Below are 19,115 nucleotides of genomic sequence, written 5' to 3'. Positions count from 1 at the left end.
ATGAGAACCGAGTGACCCGAATGAGCGGTAAACCTAGGCCAGTTCATCGTTTGGACGAGTGTTAGTTTCGAGCGGAACCGGGCCGGTTCTCGATCGGAACACGCGAAAACGAGGCGCGCATAAATCTGGTTGGGGTAGAAAAGCTCGTTTCGATTTCGACCGAGTGCACATCGTTACCGAATTCATTGATCGGATCTGCATTTTAACTGGATTTTACAAGACTTAACCGCGTCATTCCAATACAGGATTGGCTAACGAGTATAAAAAGAGACGCGAACACGCGGCCAGAGCGAGAAGGAACGAGCGGACACGAGTCTTCGTTTTCAACGGCGGACAATATGCTATCCAATCATCGGCCTGGAGATATTGCACCTGATGGCGAAACAAGTTTACGCTGATTTCAAAGGAGTCGCAGGCACCGGTGCAAGATAGCAATCGGTCCTTCTCCCTTCTCCCCTCTCTCTCTCTCTTTCACCCCCTTTTCCCGCGTTCCTGTTTCGTCTGGATTAAGGGTTAGTCTGGAAAACCGGTCGGACCGAGAAAACGAGAGGATTATTCGCTGGCAAGTGAATTTTCCAGCGAGTTCGAGCAGCCAGTGAAGAGAAGAGTCGAGAGGCGGAGAACGAACGGATAGAGGACGACTTAGAGCCCGGAATCGATGCGAAACTACGATCGCAAATTTGATTCTCGCCTGCATAGATCTGTCTTCTTTGCAATTCCAAGCGAGCTCGATAAATTGTCATCGAAGACGGAAACAAGTTTCTATTCCGTCGAGCAGGCTACGCTTTCGAGCGTGTTCCGCGCGCAAGAAGATTCAATCAATTTTGTTGCGTTAATTGAACTAGAATACGCCGTCGGCCGGCGACTCTGCAACACAAATGCGATTCTCATTTATTCGTGGGGAAAAAGGTCTTGCATTCGCTCAATTTCCAATAAGGCCGCGTCGCTGTCAATATAACTAAAGGGAAGAGAAAGAGAGATGAATTTGATTCGTGGATTTCATCATATTAGTCCATCCCGATGGAGTGATATATTCCGCTAGACTTAGTTGAGATCAATCGAAAGTCACGGACGACGAAGGGACGTTTAATATCATTTAAAAGAATAAGTTCTCTTATAAATGTCGAGAGGAACCGTGCTCAACTTTTCATCAAGGATCCATCTTTATTCTCTTACTGACACAGTAGAATTCTCCGTTACGTTTCAACCAACGTTATCCGAATATACTGATATCCGAACTTCTATTATAAGTGACATAATGGCCGCTTGTAACAGAGAAAGGCATTTGTTACGAACCTATTATTATGTACAAGACATGTTCTTCATAATGAGAATAATAGCAAATATTGTTTCCTTGACAAGTTACGAAGCTTCACGTTCTTCTAATATCAAATTAACCTAATACAACGTCGTATAAGCGTTATTTACTCCATATTATAAAAGATTACAAAAGATTTTTAATTATAGCATATCGCACATAGAATTGTAATTATACTACAAATTCGTCTCTGTACGAACAAGTGAAACTTCGTATCGGAAAAATGACTGTTCCATTGTTCGGACATCTCTGTCTCTCTATTAATTCAGATGTAGAATGTTTTTCACGTTTATTATATTTATTGCATCGGGTAGATTGCAGCCATAGTAAACATCTTTTCCCGGTTCTTATTTCGAGACACGGCTAGAAATGGGGCAACGCGGCGCGTGGATTATTCCAACGTGGAAACAAAGGCGAGATATGGGTTAATGCTGGAGAGAATACTCGCATATATCCATTAAAGCAGTGATACCTGTTCGCAACTTACGTAATGTAATTTAGCACGTGCTGCTCCGAAGCTACCCAATATTCCTAGCCTCATTAGCATCTAGCTCTTATGTATTTACTAAAATGATTGGTAGTCGACGAAATTGGCTGCTAGTCGAAACCTAAACCTCCAACCTCGTCCTGTGTTTCCACTATACCTTTCTCACGATCGCAAGTTTCGTGACTGGCGACGATGAATTGTTCCGTAAGCCAGTAATTTACTCTTACTGCTTTCCACCTGCGAGTTCTCGTCTTTCGCCCTGCGTCCAGATCGATAATTTTCCGCCCGTGTGTGTATCTTGACCCATATCGATACGTTCCTGCCCATTCCACGATCATGGTACACCGTCAGTCGCTAACGAAGAATTATTAGAAGAAAGAACGCTGGAAATTTGATTTCAATTGCAATTTCATACTTTTAAGCAATTGATCCGATCAAACGAATGAAAGCTAAATAAAACAATCATCGATAAAGATAAGAGCAAGAGCCGGGATTAGGAAATTTTTCGTTCAACTATCCGATCAATTTCGATGTACAAGTGCGTACATTATCGGTCCCATCGAACAAACAAAATCCAATTTCATTCTGCGTATCTAGCGATAATATTATTCAGCGTTGATTAGTCGGGCCCCAAAATTGACTGCACTTCAATCTGCGGAATTATAGCGAATATGATATTTAAAAGACAAACACGTGGAATCGAACGAACGAGATTTATTAATTATACGAGAGTACATTAATTGGATGAACGGAATTCCAGTGCGGCAAATTTTATATCCTTATTAACAAAATACACACGCGCTCCTTCTTTCCCGGCTGCTGGCCGATATCGCGATTCACGTGGAATTAAAATTACTCTTGCCAAATAATTGGCCGTGTATTCCAGCGTTATTTTCTTTCTGGGGCATTCCGCGCATTCGCAACGGTATTCGTTTCCCATTCGAACACCGGGATACCTTTTTCTCGCTCGTGCATGCTGCATGATCTTAGTGAAACGGCGCACATGCACCAAATATCTTACGCCCGACATTTTCGCCGATCCTACGATGCCCTTCCTTTTCCGTGGAGAACGATGAAATTCTCAGACGATTGCCGGAGAATTTCATTTTATCAGACAAAAGTGTTCAAACCCGCATACCTGACCCGTCTCTACCATTTCTGCCGTCTCGTTGGACAGAAAGAATTCGCCTTTCCCGTGAGAAAAAGAGAAATTCAAAAACTCACGCCCACTTTTTCTTACGTCAGAATTCCCGTGAAAATATTTAATCGCGTCCTCGCGTCTCACTCTTAGAATGCCATCGGTCTGCGACGAACAATGCTCGTTACCTTCTTTGTCCGGAAATACGAGGATAGAATCGTCTAGAAGCGGCTTTAACGCGTTAACGTTGGAGGACCGGTTAACTCGTCCTTTGGATTCGCGATCTTTTAGACGTGATCGTTGCCCTGTCTACGCAACCCTTGTAGCTCTCGCGTTGGTTTGAGTTGGGTTAACTTTAATTCCATATAATTTCTTCAAACTATCGTGTGTTTGATCGAGGTTGTTCTCGTATCATTCGATACGAAAATCACGAAAGAAAGACAGGTGAAAATAACCATTAGAAAGTTTTGTAGTCACTGTGTAATGGTGTGATAGGTATTGTAGTATAATAAAAATTATTTAAAGAAAGTGGAGAAGACACGTGAGTTTAATTTTTTAACGAAAGACACGCATTTGTGGAATAAATGGAGTAAATAAATTATCCTCTGATCACGCGTGTACAAAACATATTTTATATGAAGGTAATAACAATTGCTCTATTAAGAAAATACAAATGGATTTGTTTACCTAATTATTAACTTAATATTTATGTTCGGAGGAATTAAGATCGATCTATTAGAAACTGATGCATTCCTATTAAATTTGAATTTCATAATTACAGAAATTTTTAGAAGACAGCTAACAGGTTAACGTTCTCGCGTCGACAAAAAGAAAGCTCAATGGTTAAAAAAAAAAAGAAGAGGCAAGAGAAGCTCGCATTAATTTCCGCAAAACGAGTTTTTGGTCGCCAATAGCCGGCGCCGCAAACGACGCCTGGTTCGCAATAACTTTTTCAACCCGGCCAGAGTTTCGCAGTGCAACTGAATTTTTCACACCCGGCCAGCTCCGCGTCCGGGTTGCCAAAAAAACTGACGTTTGAAAACGAAACGATTCGATCGCTTGCAGCGTTTGTTCCACTGACAAATACGCAGATAAGGGAACAGTCGTTCTCAACAAGACAATTCTACGATATTAGAAAGAAATATTACACGCGTAGAAATCGAAACGTTGCTGTAAAGTTTCAACGAATCCGCCGAAACGACAACGTGGCCTGTTGTAAATTAGAAATATCCACGGTACGAATATTCAAACGAGTGTACGGCCAGTGTTCCGAATAATGCAGCAGCGTCTTTCAAAAAAAACCGACCCAGTTTTATCTAAGGAGACGACGTCGGTGTTCCAACCCCTGGTATCTAAACAAAAGACGAGAAGAGGATTTCGAGAAGGAGGAACTTCAACGTGGAAAATAGAAAATACCGGCTACCGATTTTCTCCCTTCGGAGCCGTCATTGTTTTTTGTCTGCTATCCAAACGACAATATGGAAAGTCGGGACAAATTCACCGGTGTTTCCTCTGGTAACGGGTGAAACATGGAGAAAGGGTGGAGTATAAAGAGTGCAACGCAAAGGAAACAACGACGGCCTCGATAGTCATCGGTAATCACCCGCGTGCCGCGGTGGAATGGAAACCAACGAAAAGCAATCTCCAGCGTACACCGATTTTTTCTCCTCTTCCTTTTTTTTATTCGACGTTTTATACTCGATAGAAATTCCGTTTATCATCGATCCACGCGAGTCACTGGGGTTATTAATCAGTGATTCGTTTTACGAGCCAGCTCCAACTTGTCGAATTTACGTTTCTCGACTTTTCATCGAAATGGTTGTTTCCACATCGTTTCCGAACGAGCTATGAACGATAGGAAGTTACGTTTTTATTAGGTCGTTTAACAAGGAATACAACCACGAATGATTAAGATGATTAATCCTACGCAATTTGACGAAGTTTTGATGATATCCACGTATCTATTAGCATTGCAATAAATTATTTTTTTTTCTTTTTTGGAGCAAAAAGGTCTTTTTACGTGTTTCTGATTTGTATAGTGGACTTTTCTGAAGTATCTACTGTTCCAATACGTTTTTTGTACTCCGATGAAACGATACGTAAATTACTTTGCTACATTTCTCAATGATGTTGCTTCCATGCGATATATTATTTCATATAATGTTGCTCAGTTTAGTCCTTAACGCGTTGACTGCTACGCGTATTTTATATACGCTGCTCAAATAAAACAATTCAATATTTATATGGTACACAGGACACACCATACTGGACAAAGGACCTTGGTAAACATAGGTCGAAAACGACACCGTTTCCGAAATATAAACACTTTTTTATTTTAGCATCACGATAAATGACAGAAGAATTACATTGCTGAAACCAGCATATTTGTCAAATAATTTCGAGCGAGTTTTGCAGCTTTGTAAGAAGAAGATACTAAACGTGTATGCAGATAGAAGGATTAACATACAAAAATATTTATATCTGAAAAACGCTTGAGCTTCCGACATATATTGACTAAGGTTGTTTTACTTCGATCGATATATCCTATGTACTATATAAATATTGATCGAGATACATGTATTACACCACAAAATTTAATTCTAGCAAAATATTATATTTCGGTACTTTTTCTCAACAACAACATTACCTAAATCGTTGTCATTGTTGTAAATTTGTTAATCCACAAAATTTATGTTATTCTAATCATTCTAAAAAAAAAATGTAGTAACGCGTATATCACAGACGATTACCATGACGATCAGCGTGTTAATGGGGGTTGAACTCTTGCCTCCATTAGGGAAAATGTTTTCTCCGGCATGAGGACGTATCGTTTTTAAACTAATTTAAAATGACAAAATTTATATCTCGACTCCTATTACCTCGACCTCAAAAACGCGGCCAGGTAATTCCGTAATAAATAAATAAGTGTTAATTGGAAGACACGCGAAGCGCGGGAATACTTTAATTATCGCGTGGTGCGCGTGCAGAGCAACGTTGACGGCGACTTTAAAAAAAGCGCGTAATCATTAAGGAGAGCTTGGCGGGAGGAAAAAAATTTCTCGAAAGCCGGATTTAGCGACTGCATCATTTCGCGTAATGATCCGCGCGGTGAATTCGCGGAAACAAAAAGCTAGCTGCTAGCTGCTAGCTGCAACGGACTCTTGGCCTACATGCGAAGATATAGGAAAAGTACGGTCGCCAGGGGTTGACTCGTTTCTTTCTTGTTAAAATATCGACCAGAAACCGTGGATGACTCCATCGTGCCGCTTTTAAATCATCGCCCCGGCATCGAAACGCCGACGGGAACGTTAAAGAAAAAAACAAAATATTTCGTTGGTCCGTTCCACCTGCTGATTCGCGTGGCGGAAATTGATGAATTTTTTCAGCGAATGCACAATGAAAACGGTGAAAAATTGTAGAAATTAGTAGCGGAATCTTGATGGGCTTTGTTCAAATTTGTTTCATATTAACAGCATAAAAGTCGAACTGAAAATTCCTTAATTATCGACCAAATTTGTCGGTTTTCTTTTAAATTAATCTCGGAGTTGATCAGCCTCGTCTTATTCATCTTGTGTGGTGCTCGAAAATTCATCTTACGGTGGTTCATAAAATAACAAGCATAAAAATACTCCAGCATTTGAGGAAGTGAGTTTATATTTAATAAGAACATATGGTAGAGAAATTTTTATTACAAAAGTGCGCCGATCTTAATCTTCATTTTATCCGCAACTGTATGCCAAATTCATCTTATGTGTCTGAAATGGTAACACTCATGGTCGACAGTGTATATTTTGTAACGTAATATCCTTTGAATTTTGGCTGAATTTCGAGATTTTCAAGCGCGATCAAGCCTTTAACAGCTTTCGGAAAATTGGCGAGATTCGAATGATTCTTTCGCGAAGGAGCGAGTTTCGCGATCGATGAGACGAGAGAAATAGTGGATCGTTGTGCACGTTGAACCGGCGGTGATCTCTGTGCTGTAGCGCGAGACGAGAAACGACACGGATTCGTGAAAATGTCGGTGCAAATGACAATGTTCCTCCTTCGTCGCTCCATTTGCACCGGGGACAATTGTCCTCGTTCGCTATTATGGCCGTTCTTGTTGTACGATTGCACCCAGGAGATGACGTTCCGACGCGTAGATGAGCGGCATCGTTCGTAAATCGAGCCAACAAAATGACGGCGCCAAAGAGCTTTCATTTTCATTCTATGGACGGGACATTTGTTGGAATAATTTATGCGAAAGGATGTCTCGCGAAGCAATAAATATTAGGTCGTTCGAGAATAATAGATAAAAACGATCGACGACAGAAAAGACATTATTTGCAAGGCACAGGCAGGAAGAAAATTGATCGATAACCTCGATCCAAGTTACGCGCTAGAATAGAAGCTCAATTACGAGGCTCGCCGAATTTTTCTCATCTTCGTTTGATCCCCGACCCGTCGAACCGTGTGTTTGACAGGACGAACTAGGCCAGGTCGAATTCGAGATGGAAGGATCACAGAGAGGATAGGATAGGATAGACAGAGATCAGCGTCAGGTGAAATAAGTAAATTTAATTAAAGCCTGATATGATGGATGGCTGGGCGAACGGTACAGCCGAGTGGACAAAGAGATAAGTGGATTTTATTTTCACCCCGTGAAAACGAATTTTTGAAGAGACCGTGTCGGTCCCATCGGCCAACACCAGCAAGAGACGAGTCAAACAAACGATAAGACGGAGGCATACGAGGCCGTGTAATAATGTAAATGCACCTTGCGCGCTGTATAAACGATAAGATAAAGAATCTTAACATGCAGCGACTAAGCGGAGAGGAACGATTAAGTGGCGTAGCGTTAAAAACCAGCCAGCATAATTAATTAATCGAGCAAAGTACCGAGCACAGGACTTACATAAAAAAGGCGAAAGCGAAACGACCGAGCTTTTCCAACGACTGGATGATATGCGAGTTATTACCAGCCGTGCTCCGGCCAATTATGCAGCTACTCTTCGCTAACGAAATTTCCCTCTCAACGCGGCGGAATTTTCTCCGATGAATAATCCGTGAAATAAGCTGATTTTTCATCGATTTTTCAGTAATTAAACAGGTAAACGACATTACGATAATAATGATAATTTTCGAATTTGGCTATTTGGCTCTCCGCAGGGAAGGGAGAATCAGGAAAACACGGAGGTGTCAGGCGAGAGAAGAGACGAAAGAATAAAAACAGAAGGAGAGAAGGAAAAAGGAACGTGAAGAATGAACGTCGTCTCTGGCTCGGACTTCAAAGTACCTTTCCACCTCGCGGAAACCAGTGCTGCGGGAAACAGTGCAAATAGAAGGGACGAGGTAGCACGCAAAGAAAAGGGAAAATGGTAGACGGCGCCGGGACAGAAGTAGTATTAATTTCCTCGAGCCCGGAGGTCCTGGCACATCATTCTCCGGCAGACAGCAGGAAAGACGAATCCCTTTCGCTTCCCTTCAACCGAGTCCGTCTGCCTTCCCGATATTACCAACATTATACACGCTGGAGTTCTCGTTTCGTTCAATCCAAAAGCGTATCGTTTCTACGTACCAACGATTCGTTGCGCGATATTTCGTGAAAATGTCCCTCCCATTGAGCAATTCCAGCTATTTTTTTCGCCATCGTCGGTTCCAAAAAGAAAGAAAACAAATCGATTCGACTGTCGTTCGTGAAAATCCTGTCACGCGAATCTCACCCTCGATGGAGACCTGTCAAGCCTCGTCTATAACGGCTCGATGCTAAGCATGACAGACGTGTGAACGAATAATAACATCGGGGCGGCGAGGTGCGGGAGGAATTTCTCTTGAAATCCGACTGGATTTTTCGAGATACGCTACCAGCCATAAGTATTTGGGTACTTGGACATTACAGTAGAATTCCATTTATTTGATCTGGTTCGGCCAACAGTTTATATAATTGGAGTTCGTTCAATTTTTTCCACTATACACAGCATTTCTCGTTCGCACAATAGGAGCCCGTTTCAGATTAGCAGATTCAGTCGGCAAGGATTCGCTCTGATCGGATATTACCTAAAATTTCGTTCCAATAAACGGAGTTCGGATACAGTGGCTACACAAAGTATTTATTATAACATTTATATACCAATTAATTAAGTCCAAGCACATTAAATTTCGTACTATTTAGTAGTATTTCTACGTGACTATAAAAATTCAAAACGTGGAACTATGAAAACGAAATGTAGAACCCTATGAAAAGATCCTTCGTTGAAAAATAACTACACGTTCAAATACCTTTCGCAACCACCGTGAATGCAGTTCTGTCGTACTGCAAATATGCAAAGTGCACAGTGTTGTTGTTGTTGCTTGTGATCCATAAACTTTCACTAATAATACTCGTTCAATTTCCAGCTAGAAGGATATCCAAATACTTACGAATTTACATAGCGCACGGTCGAATAAAGACGCGAATTTATTAAGAACTCACGCGCCTTCCGACGAATCGCGAGAAGCTCGTTCGTCTTGCCGGTAGGGCGCTAATAAACGATTCGCGTTAACGATTGCATCGTGACAACCGGGCATTTTTTACGCTCGTAAACACTCGGCCGTTATTTGTGTAAGAAAAGAGCATTACGGAAGACAAATTTCCCTTTGTTTGCCATTAATTTCTCCGGGGATCGGGACGAGGATGAACGAGGGAAAAGTTAAGAGTAGCCGGCTAACAGATTCGCAAACAGCTTTCATATTTTTACGTACGCCGCTGCCGCTGGACAGGCCGAGGGTATCGCGTTCCGTTGGAAAAACGAATGGCCGGATGTGTTTCCGCTGTAAACACGATTTTTCCTCGAGAATACCTCTCGTAGAGGGATTCCCCTTTCGTTGGTACTCGTCGGACGGAGTAATAGGCAAGGAACTCTCTGCGAATCCGCTTAATCTTTCGGTAAACTAATAAAACTTCGTTAAGGCTGTCGAAGCTTCACTGGTATTTCCATCACGGGCTTCGAATGAACGCGACCGATTTGTTCGTTCCTCTTCCTCCACTTCGGCTATGAAGTCGAAGGTGAATTCGATCATAAGTACTCTCTGGGATGAAGTTCGTTTTCGTTCCACGAGGGAGCAGAGAGAAATCGAATTAATGGACGAGAATTCCGAAATTTAAGAACGCTCCCTAAAGAGGCATCCTTAACTCGATATTGCTTCGATACAACGAAGAATCATTGTATTAGTTTGACGTTGACGAAATCATATTTTTACGATGGAACAAATCTCGATTATTATAGAACAACGACTGATGGAATAATCGATTATCATCGGAACTTCCATTAATGGAATATTTGGATGAGTGGAAATTGAAAGAAACTTTTACATTTTTATTCGAGAGTTTTCGTTCCCGTTCGATATTAATATTTGAGTCGCCCAGGGGCCACGTTAAAAAACATTCGGAATAACGATTAATGGAACGATCGATTAATGGAAATTTTGAAGGTGAACGCTTTTGATTACGAGAAAAATTGAAAGATAAGAATAGAAATTGCAAGAAATTTGTACATTTTTATTCGCAAGTTTTTGTCCCTGTTTAATATTAATATTTGAATCGCTCATAAGCCACGTCAAAGAAGGTTGGGAATAACGATTAATGGAACGATCGATTATCGGAACATCGATTAATGGAAATTTTCGGGCTGAAGCCTTTTTATTACGAGGAACATTGAAAAACAAGAATAGAAATTCCAAGAAATCTTTACATTTTTCTTACAAAGTTTTTGTTTCTGTTTGATATTGATAAACGAATCGCATAAAGAACCTCGATTGGCGAGATAACGATTAACGGAACGATCGATTATTGGAATTTGGATTAACGGAAATTTTTATCATTTCTGAAAAAATAAAATGAATTTGTACAACGCTATTTTGCGAAAAGTAACAATACTTGCTGATATTTAGAGTAACTTGCTCTTACGCCATTATGATTCTCAGTCAATTTCGAAGAAACTTTCCTATCCGTTATGACGATCGATTGGACGCGTTTCTATAGCGAAATAATTTTCGCTGGGAGCCTGAGGTACCACCGCAATGGTTTATAAACTCGAAGGGAATAGCGTCACAGCTATCAGGCTGATTTACAATGTTTGCTCCCAAGGGTAAACCGTTAGTTTCTCGTCCTCTATTATCCCGGTGGTTTGTACACCGAACATAATCTAAATGGAAGGAAGAAAACTAAACGCGAACAAAACACCGACAGCTTTTTAACGCGAAGACGGGTTTAATCATCCTGGAACTATCAATTATCGTTTAAGCAAATCAAACAGAGAAAAAAGGACGCTAAATATGGAATCACTTATTACATTACGTAACTGACGATAATGTTATGTTGTATTAGGTTGTCCGAAAAGTTTCTTTCGTTTTATAAGGAAATAATAGACGCCCAATGTTTTTTGTTTTATATTAGTTTATTGAATTATGCACGAACGTAATAATAGAAATAGAACGAAATGGATCATACCTAATTCAATAAAATAATATAAAACAGAAATTGTCGTTCATCTATTATCATCTTATGAAACTCTTAATTAATAGGACTTTATATTCGGTATGTATTGCGTATTTAAGATGACTATTTATGCTGCGTACTAATTTTTTAGCAAATATATGTTTGCAATGAATATCTCGTAACTTCTATATGCGAATATACATTTTCAGATTGGTTTCGAAAAACCAATACGATTGTGACAGTCGTGTTTCAATACGAGACTAATGTAATTTCTTAAACCTTTTCTATAATACTTTTAATACGCACGTAGAATATTTCTACGACAAATATATAAATAAATAAAACCAAGGACTATTGTTGAAAGTATTGTTTCTTTCGATTTGCAGGAGCCGTTGGTGGCGAAGGCGGAGACGAAGATGACAAGGAGAAGGAGGAAGAGGCCGAAAGAGAAAGGCAAGAAGCCATCAGGGAAGCTGAGGAGCGAAGGAAGGAGAAACATCGCAAAATGGAAGAAGAACGAGAGAAGATGCGACAGGAAATCAGGGACAAGGTAAGGAATAACACCGTTTCCTCTTTCTGTCTTTCGCTTTCTCCTCGCCAAGAGGCGAAAAGGTTGCCGCAATATAAAGCGCGTAAACGGAAAATCAGCTTTCGAAGAATTATACATCGAGTCAGCGTTAACTCTATTTCGCTTTACGAATTCAAAGGCTCTCGTTAAATGGACCAGTCTTAGAGGAGAACTACGGCTCTTGGTTTTGCCGCGCGATATAACAAACAAGAGTTTCGTAAATGTTAGTTCGTTCTTCTGCGAAACTGCCGACTATTCGGGCAACTTCGTTCTAACGACTTTTGAAAATGTGCTCGTTCGAACTTTCGCTTCGTTTCGATTATAGACCTAATCTTATTTGTTAGAGGAAATGAAATTTCTCTTTCAAAGTTCAACTTGGAATACCAGTATCGTGTAAATTGATTAGAAGTAAATTGCGAATGAAGTGGCAGTTAACACGGCTTTGATTCCTAACGGTTTTCATCCCACGTTACCCACGAGGTAGATATTAAACGTGTTGGTTTGTTTATTAAAGAGACGAATGATAAAATTGTAATAATCGATTATATTAAAATCACTTTAAGTGCATGTATCGAGATAGTGTATGCCGGTCGTATTCAACTCTCTAACTGTTCAACTATTCGACTATACGACTGTCCTAGACTGTTCGTCTATTTGTATCGACAGGTGTTATTATAAAAAGCTCAAATGTAACTCCGGTTGACGATTACAAATAACGACGATAATATTTTGTCCGGAGTTCGTTTACCTTTGAACCTAGTAAACGAAAACAACGTTGGTATTCCAAGACACAATAATACGAGTCTCTCCCGATTCAGATCTTCCATTGACTCATATGCTACTCGCCTATATTTTATATATTCGCGACGATTTGGAGAAATGGCTAAAATTGCACACATTTCTTAACAAAATTGTAAAAAATACATTAGCAGCGTAATCGCGTACTTCATCGTGGAAGGTAGCAAACTATAAATGGGCTGTTACAACGTAATTCAACCATAATTTTTGTCTATCTTGGAGAAGACATAAGGAACTAAGATCTTTGAGCGAAGATGCGCTTACACGACGCGTTTGTCTGCTTGCGAATTGCAGCCGAAAAGCAACAAAAGCTGCTACTCGTATCAAAGGCAATTCATGTTTCTCTGTCCTTAATAGCCTCAGAGAAAGAGAGAGGGAGAGAGAGAGAGAGAGAGCGCTCGTTCGTAATACGCGTACTGAATGGGGGAGTACGTAACTGAAAAGCTGTATGAAAGATAAAATACTCCGGATCGAAAGTCTCGTGCTTATTTACAAATGTACGCGGGTGTGTCCCGCATTGGAGCGTGGAAAGCCCCGAGGAACGTAAAATACACGTGTGTATGCTATATACTATATACTGTATACTGTATACATACGGTATACACACTCGTAGTGTGTATCGAGTGCCTTGTGAGGGCCGGTGAAACGGTCGAAAATTTCAAAGGTTCTTTCGGCGCCGAGCTGTCTAAAAAGATCACGTTAAAGAGGGAATATTTTTCTAGATTATCCCTACGATACGCATCGTGGAAATAACTCGGCAAAAGATTTCGGTTTACGAGCCTTCCATTAACCTCGAACCAGTTATTTCAACGAGAGAAACCATTTCAGAGAAAGTTTGAGAAAATGACACTGCTTTTCCCGTCATATATTACCTGCCGCCTCGCAAACTGCAAATTTTCAATTACGAGTTTCATTTTCCTTCGATCTTCGCGGTGCTCTGCTCTCTGCTCACGAATCCCGCCTACCAAGCAACCGCGTGCATTCTTCGAGGACAAAGGATTCTCGCTTTTCGCCACGAGTTGCATGGAATATCTTTAGGGCGTCTTTTCATACTTGCCGGAATAGGAACACCTGGTTTCGTTTGCCGATGGATTCGCGCCAGTTGTCTGCATGATTCCGAAGTCGCTGTTCAAACCTACCGCAACCTTCATTTATCGGGATGAATCCTTCTTTCTCCTTCTGCGAGTATTAGTCCCTTGCATACTTCGATTATCATTACGAGTATCGACGAATGCCTATAGATTTCTCGGTTATATCACGGACTTGGATAATGTCATAGTCGAGCAGACATCGACAGAATTAATTCCACCTGCGGCTCTTTATGCTCGTTCACCAGGAAATCTAATATTTTATTATCACCTCCGATCTCCTTCCTCGAAAGTTCTCGCGTTACATCGACGCTACCAATCGAACCTCGAAAGATTATCGCGTAACCGTAATGTCCTCCGTCAGCTGCGGCAAATCTCACCACCCTTGCTTTCCTCCCAACTCCGTTTTAACACGTTCCTCTCCAACAGGGTGAAAAATGAGCTCTCCGTCTAGCGTTGCTCGCGCCGAGTTTATTATTGCCGACGAGGATCGATTTTTTCCCCTCGAGTTTTAAGCAACCTCGTAAGGGTACGTTTGAAGACCATTCGTTAACGGCGCGTATCTCGTTCCATGCAGCGGCCCTGCATTTTAACGCTAACATTTGCCCCGTCAAACGACTGGTTTCAAAATTTCATTTAATATCGTACATTCGTTGTTACTTCCTTTGCTCATCTAACTTTATGTAAATTCTTCTATCAACAAAGAAAAATTGATCGATCAGATAATGTAAGGATTTATTATACATGAAGTTAGATGAACGAAAGAAACAACAACGAGTGTACAATATCAAGTTAAATGTTGAAATTAATTTCGCCCGTGATCTTCAACGTCGTTTTTTAAGAAACATACGAGGAATCAAATTTTCTCACGCGATATTGCCAGCGTTTTCTGGATGGTTTAAACATTTATCGTGGAGCTATTAGTTAAAAAAATCCAGCATCGCAAAAATCCGAGCAACGCCGGCCACGCGCAACTATTTTCTCATTAAATTCATAAAAGTTGGCACTCTAGTTGCGTGTTGCTATCGCGTTATACGCGAACTATGCACGAAACCATAGTGTCGCGTTGATCGACGAATTTAATGACCGTTCAGGAACGCGTATGCTAATAAGCGGACGCAGCCAGCGACGAAATTGAAACCGCAGTTTGATAAGGGAAAGGCTTCCAAGAATCGCGGCCAATTTATACCGCTGCTCGCTCGATTAGTCATAATGCGCGAGCTAACGCTTCTAAATTGAACGCTGGACAAAGCTCGCCTACTTGACATACCTTGCTAATTTCCCGTGTCAATACGAAATAGAGCAATTATCTAACGAAGCTGATTTCATAATTCGAACAGATCAGAACGGTCGCGCTCGTATTTTGTCGGCTGCAATCACGCTAATTAGTCGTGACTGTTCGATGATACGTAACCGTTTGATCAACGAGAACCATTGTTCCTGGCTGTCCGTGGTTTCGTAATCGTCCGCCGATAATGACACTAACGAATAATCCTCGACGCACGATTATTTTCACGCCACGGTTCTGCAAACTTTTCCAAGTGCCCGGGACAATTTCGATCGGCGAACAATGCGCGATAATGGCGGCCCATTCCGCGCACCAGTGTCGCCAGCGCGAAAAACAGCGTTCATTTAACCGTTCGACCACGGCGTCACCCCGTTATCTCCAAAGCCGTTTCGCGATTAATGCGTTTATTTTACTAAATGCCACGCGAAGCGTTTTTCGCTCGCGTAAAAAATACAGATATTTGCAATCGACTGAAAATACTATGAAAGGCCGGATGAACGTTGTCGAGGATTTCATAGTGTTCGTACAGCGAAATATTTAGCGAGTGAATTAAAAATTTACCCTGGCGCCGCTCGTAAATATTCGGACAATTTGCTCGATTTGTAGCAACAATACGTGAATTTCACCAGGGTAATTACAAATTAAAGATTAACGACCAACTGGTAATTAGAAACAACATTTACTGCTTTTTCGTAAAATTAACAGCACATAAGAATAAACTCTCTATTTAGAAACATAGTAATGATATATATATTTTACCATTTATATTACTACGTACTGTGGCTGACGAAGACGTTCCAACGTTTATCACAGAATTTCTTTATTAATATACTACGTCCATGATCCTGATTATGATAGCCAAATTTGAAACCAATCGGAAAATATATGTAAAAATAGCACGATATTTATGGTAGACGCGCGCCGGAAAAGAGATCGTTATACAGCGTGAACGGTAGTCTTAATTATCGTGACTTATTAACATAACGAATAACCGACTGTTCAAATACTCTAGTGATCTTTGAACATCTTGTAACTTTTGCATACATATTCAGATCGTTTACCAACCTGACCAAAATAATCACGATGGCCATACCATTAGGTAAAAGTTTCTACCAAGTATTCAAATATCGCTGATTTTCTGAACATCTCGTATCTGAAGTTGGTGGTAAGGCGAGCAAATAACACGGCAGAAAGTGGTGGATAATTTATTAATTTCCAGGGGAGAAAATTCGAGCAAGCATTTCGCGATTACTATGTAAATAAGGTAAAATAGGCGGGACTGGAAAGAGAGGTATAATTATTCGTCCGACAAGAAGACGTTAATCCAGCAAACGTCACCGAAAAGATAAATCGTCCGAGATGGCTGAGTTTCATGGCGGACGCTTACTCGTTTGCACGTATGCAAGCCGTCTAACAAGAACGGTCCCCGACTTAAAATGCAAATTTGATTACGAAGCGGCACTGCGAATACGGCGAACGGTCCGTCACGTTCGCAGCCTGTTCTTCCACACCTAAATATGGCTACGCGTAAGTGCACGTACGCGTACATCTCGAACATGCCGGGTTTCTCCGACACGAAAGTCACGCCGAGTTTCTCCAACGCGAAAGTCACGCCGGTTGTTTATCACGAACCCGTATAAATCGAGCCAAGTGCAAGATAATTTCCGCTCGTGTTGCACGGAATTTCAGAGAATTGCGGAAACCGAAACGCGAATTCTCCGGCAGAAAAAGAAATAACATTAATCAGAGATATGGTAATTTTTAATAATAATTACGCGGAAAAGGGCACAGTTCATCCTTAACATTCTGATCCAACGTTCCGAGTAATTTTATTTAACGTAGAGTGGCTACAAATCGGTGTATCATTGTATTTATCGTAGCGTTTATATATAATAACAATTAACCAGATCTCGCATTATTTAGTAGTCTTCTTTTATGACTATAAGAGCTTAATATCATGAGGATGAAACGTGCAACTTGATAAAAACTGCTTTTTCTAGTGGCATATAACCACCGAGCAACTTTACTTCCCGAGATATACACAAAATTATGTTTGCCTCCTCTGTATGCTGTACTCTTTACAAATAGATTTCAATTAGACCTTAGGATTGACGTAATTTGCGTTTCAAAAAATTGTTCGGGTGCTTTTCCATACTTTTCTAGCTTTCCTCGTACTTTTCCTCGTGTAAGAAAATTAAACGAATATTCTGGTTATCCAGGATGGTCAGCAGGTGGTGAGATTTGAATATCCTTATTGCGAACGCTTCGAGTCGTAGGAGGATTTTAAATTTCGAGAAGTTTCGTGGTCTCGAGGTTTGGCGAGTCCCGTTCCTAGAAATGATTTGCCTAAAACGTTCGTTAGAAATTCCTTTAACCGTGAAGGAGGAACAGCCTTAAAGAAAGACATCGGTATTTTTAGTGGATATTTTAGTTACCGTGGAAAAAACTCTCTTTGAAGTGTCCATAAACTCTTGGCGTATTCAGTGACGAATGTTCCGACAACTTTTCGTGGTCGGGGCCCCGGTTGGCCAGACTTTGTGAAACATTCACGAGCGCGCGCCGCTGAAACGGAATTGTTTATCGTGGAACGTGTAGCAAAGCTGGCCGGTCATTGTTTGCGAGTTCCGTTCCATCAAAGCAAACTCAATCCTTTCTTGTTTTTTGCGGGATGAAAAGTGAGCAAAGCTTTATGCAAAGAAGGAATAAATTTCGAGATTCTCATAAAACTTCATTGAGAGTTGTTTCTATACAGAGCGTGCAGAATAAGAGGAACAAAATTTCTGACGTTACTGAAAGATTGTAAAAGAGTGCGCAAAGAGAAAGAGAGAGAGAGAGAGAGAGAGGAAAACGAGAGAACTATCGAAGAGAAAGATAATTTCTCAGCGTTTTTGACATTCGCCGGAAACCATCAGCACAATGCACCCAGTGTTCGGAAAGTTTTCCAACACGGCCGATTTACCGCGAAACAAACGACGAAATGAAAAAAAAAAAAGAAGAGTTGAACAAAGAGCGAAGAGATAGAAAGGACAAACAGATGTCACGCGAAATCGTACTATTGTCAATCCTGATGTATTGTCCTGTCAGGATGTAGTCAGCGGTGCTGACATGACCCAGATGGAATCGAGGGCTCTCACAGAATAATCGAGAAAAATACGTCCCGGTATGCATTGTACGCATTAAATGAATAACTCTCGAATCATCGGCGTGACGTCGCGCAATTAAATCTTGTCGCGTTTGTTCGTCGAGTGCTTGTAAAATTATTGTCGATAAACGCGTGTACGAAGATAGGACCACTTTGAAAATGACCGTTCGATCCGATATCCGATTGTCCCTAAACAATTGGAAGTTAATAGGGCATTGCTTTTGACGTAAAAAATGTCCAACCAATCTGTTTGGAAGGCGAGTTCGAAATATTGGCCACTCTGACGAAACGCTGCAATTTCTATGACAACAAAGATTTCAATACCCTCTCGACGATTTGGAAAATTAACGAGGGCTACTTATTATCGAATACCAGAACAATAGAAGATTAAAGAGACACTTAAAGGGACACACGGTAGAAGAGCGATATATTTTCATTGTTACGTGAAAAAATGATCAGACATTTAAACAAGCGTTTATAACGAGATATCTGGTACGGAGACATCTTCAATTTTCTCGAACAAAACAATTTGCCGGCGACATATCGAATAACCTTGAAACCCTAAAAAACGTAACAAGTCCTCTTTCTAACAATATGCATATATTGATATCGAATTCTTATAGAAATTCATATTTTTATAAGTCTAAATATAAAAGCTACGACCTCGATGAAGGTTTGTTCCATTTTCTTGATACTATTTATTATATTCCGAATATTCCGCACATTTCTGTCCGATTCCGTACATTTTTGCGCATTTAAATTTTGCATAAATACCTAAAGTGGCTTGGTCTAGATATAACAGTACGACATAATCGTTCTTAAGGTTCCTTGTG

At 40.7% G+C, this 19,115-nt stretch overlaps 1 protein-coding gene and 1 long non-coding RNA gene across 9 annotated transcripts in view; one reads left to right on the top strand and one right to left on the bottom strand.

Annotated features, from left to right (window-relative positions):
- Positions 1–19,115, bottom strand: part of LOC126923997 (uncharacterized) — a 301,345-nt gene that overhangs the window by 222,133 nt on the left and 60,097 nt on the right. The window lies entirely within an intron of this gene.
- Positions 1–19,115, top strand: part of LOC126923992 (complexin) — a 324,121-nt gene that overhangs the window by 278,128 nt on the left and 26,878 nt on the right. For all 3 annotated transcript variants that reach the window (XM_050737984.1, XM_050737985.1, XM_050737987.1), the window contains one exon: positions 11,785–11,948. In XM_050737984.1, coding sequence (XP_050593941.1) covers positions 11,785–11,948 — 164 coding nt within the window. The remainder of the gene's footprint in view (positions 1–11,784; positions 11,949–19,115) is intronic.

This window comes from Bombus affinis, chromosome 14 (assembly GCF_024516045.1).
Source record: "Bombus affinis isolate iyBomAffi1 chromosome 14, iyBomAffi1.2, whole genome shotgun sequence".
Taxonomy (NCBI): Eukaryota; Metazoa; Arthropoda; class Insecta; order Hymenoptera; family Apidae; genus Bombus; species Bombus affinis.
This window is presented reverse-complemented; position numbering and strand designations above follow the sequence as displayed.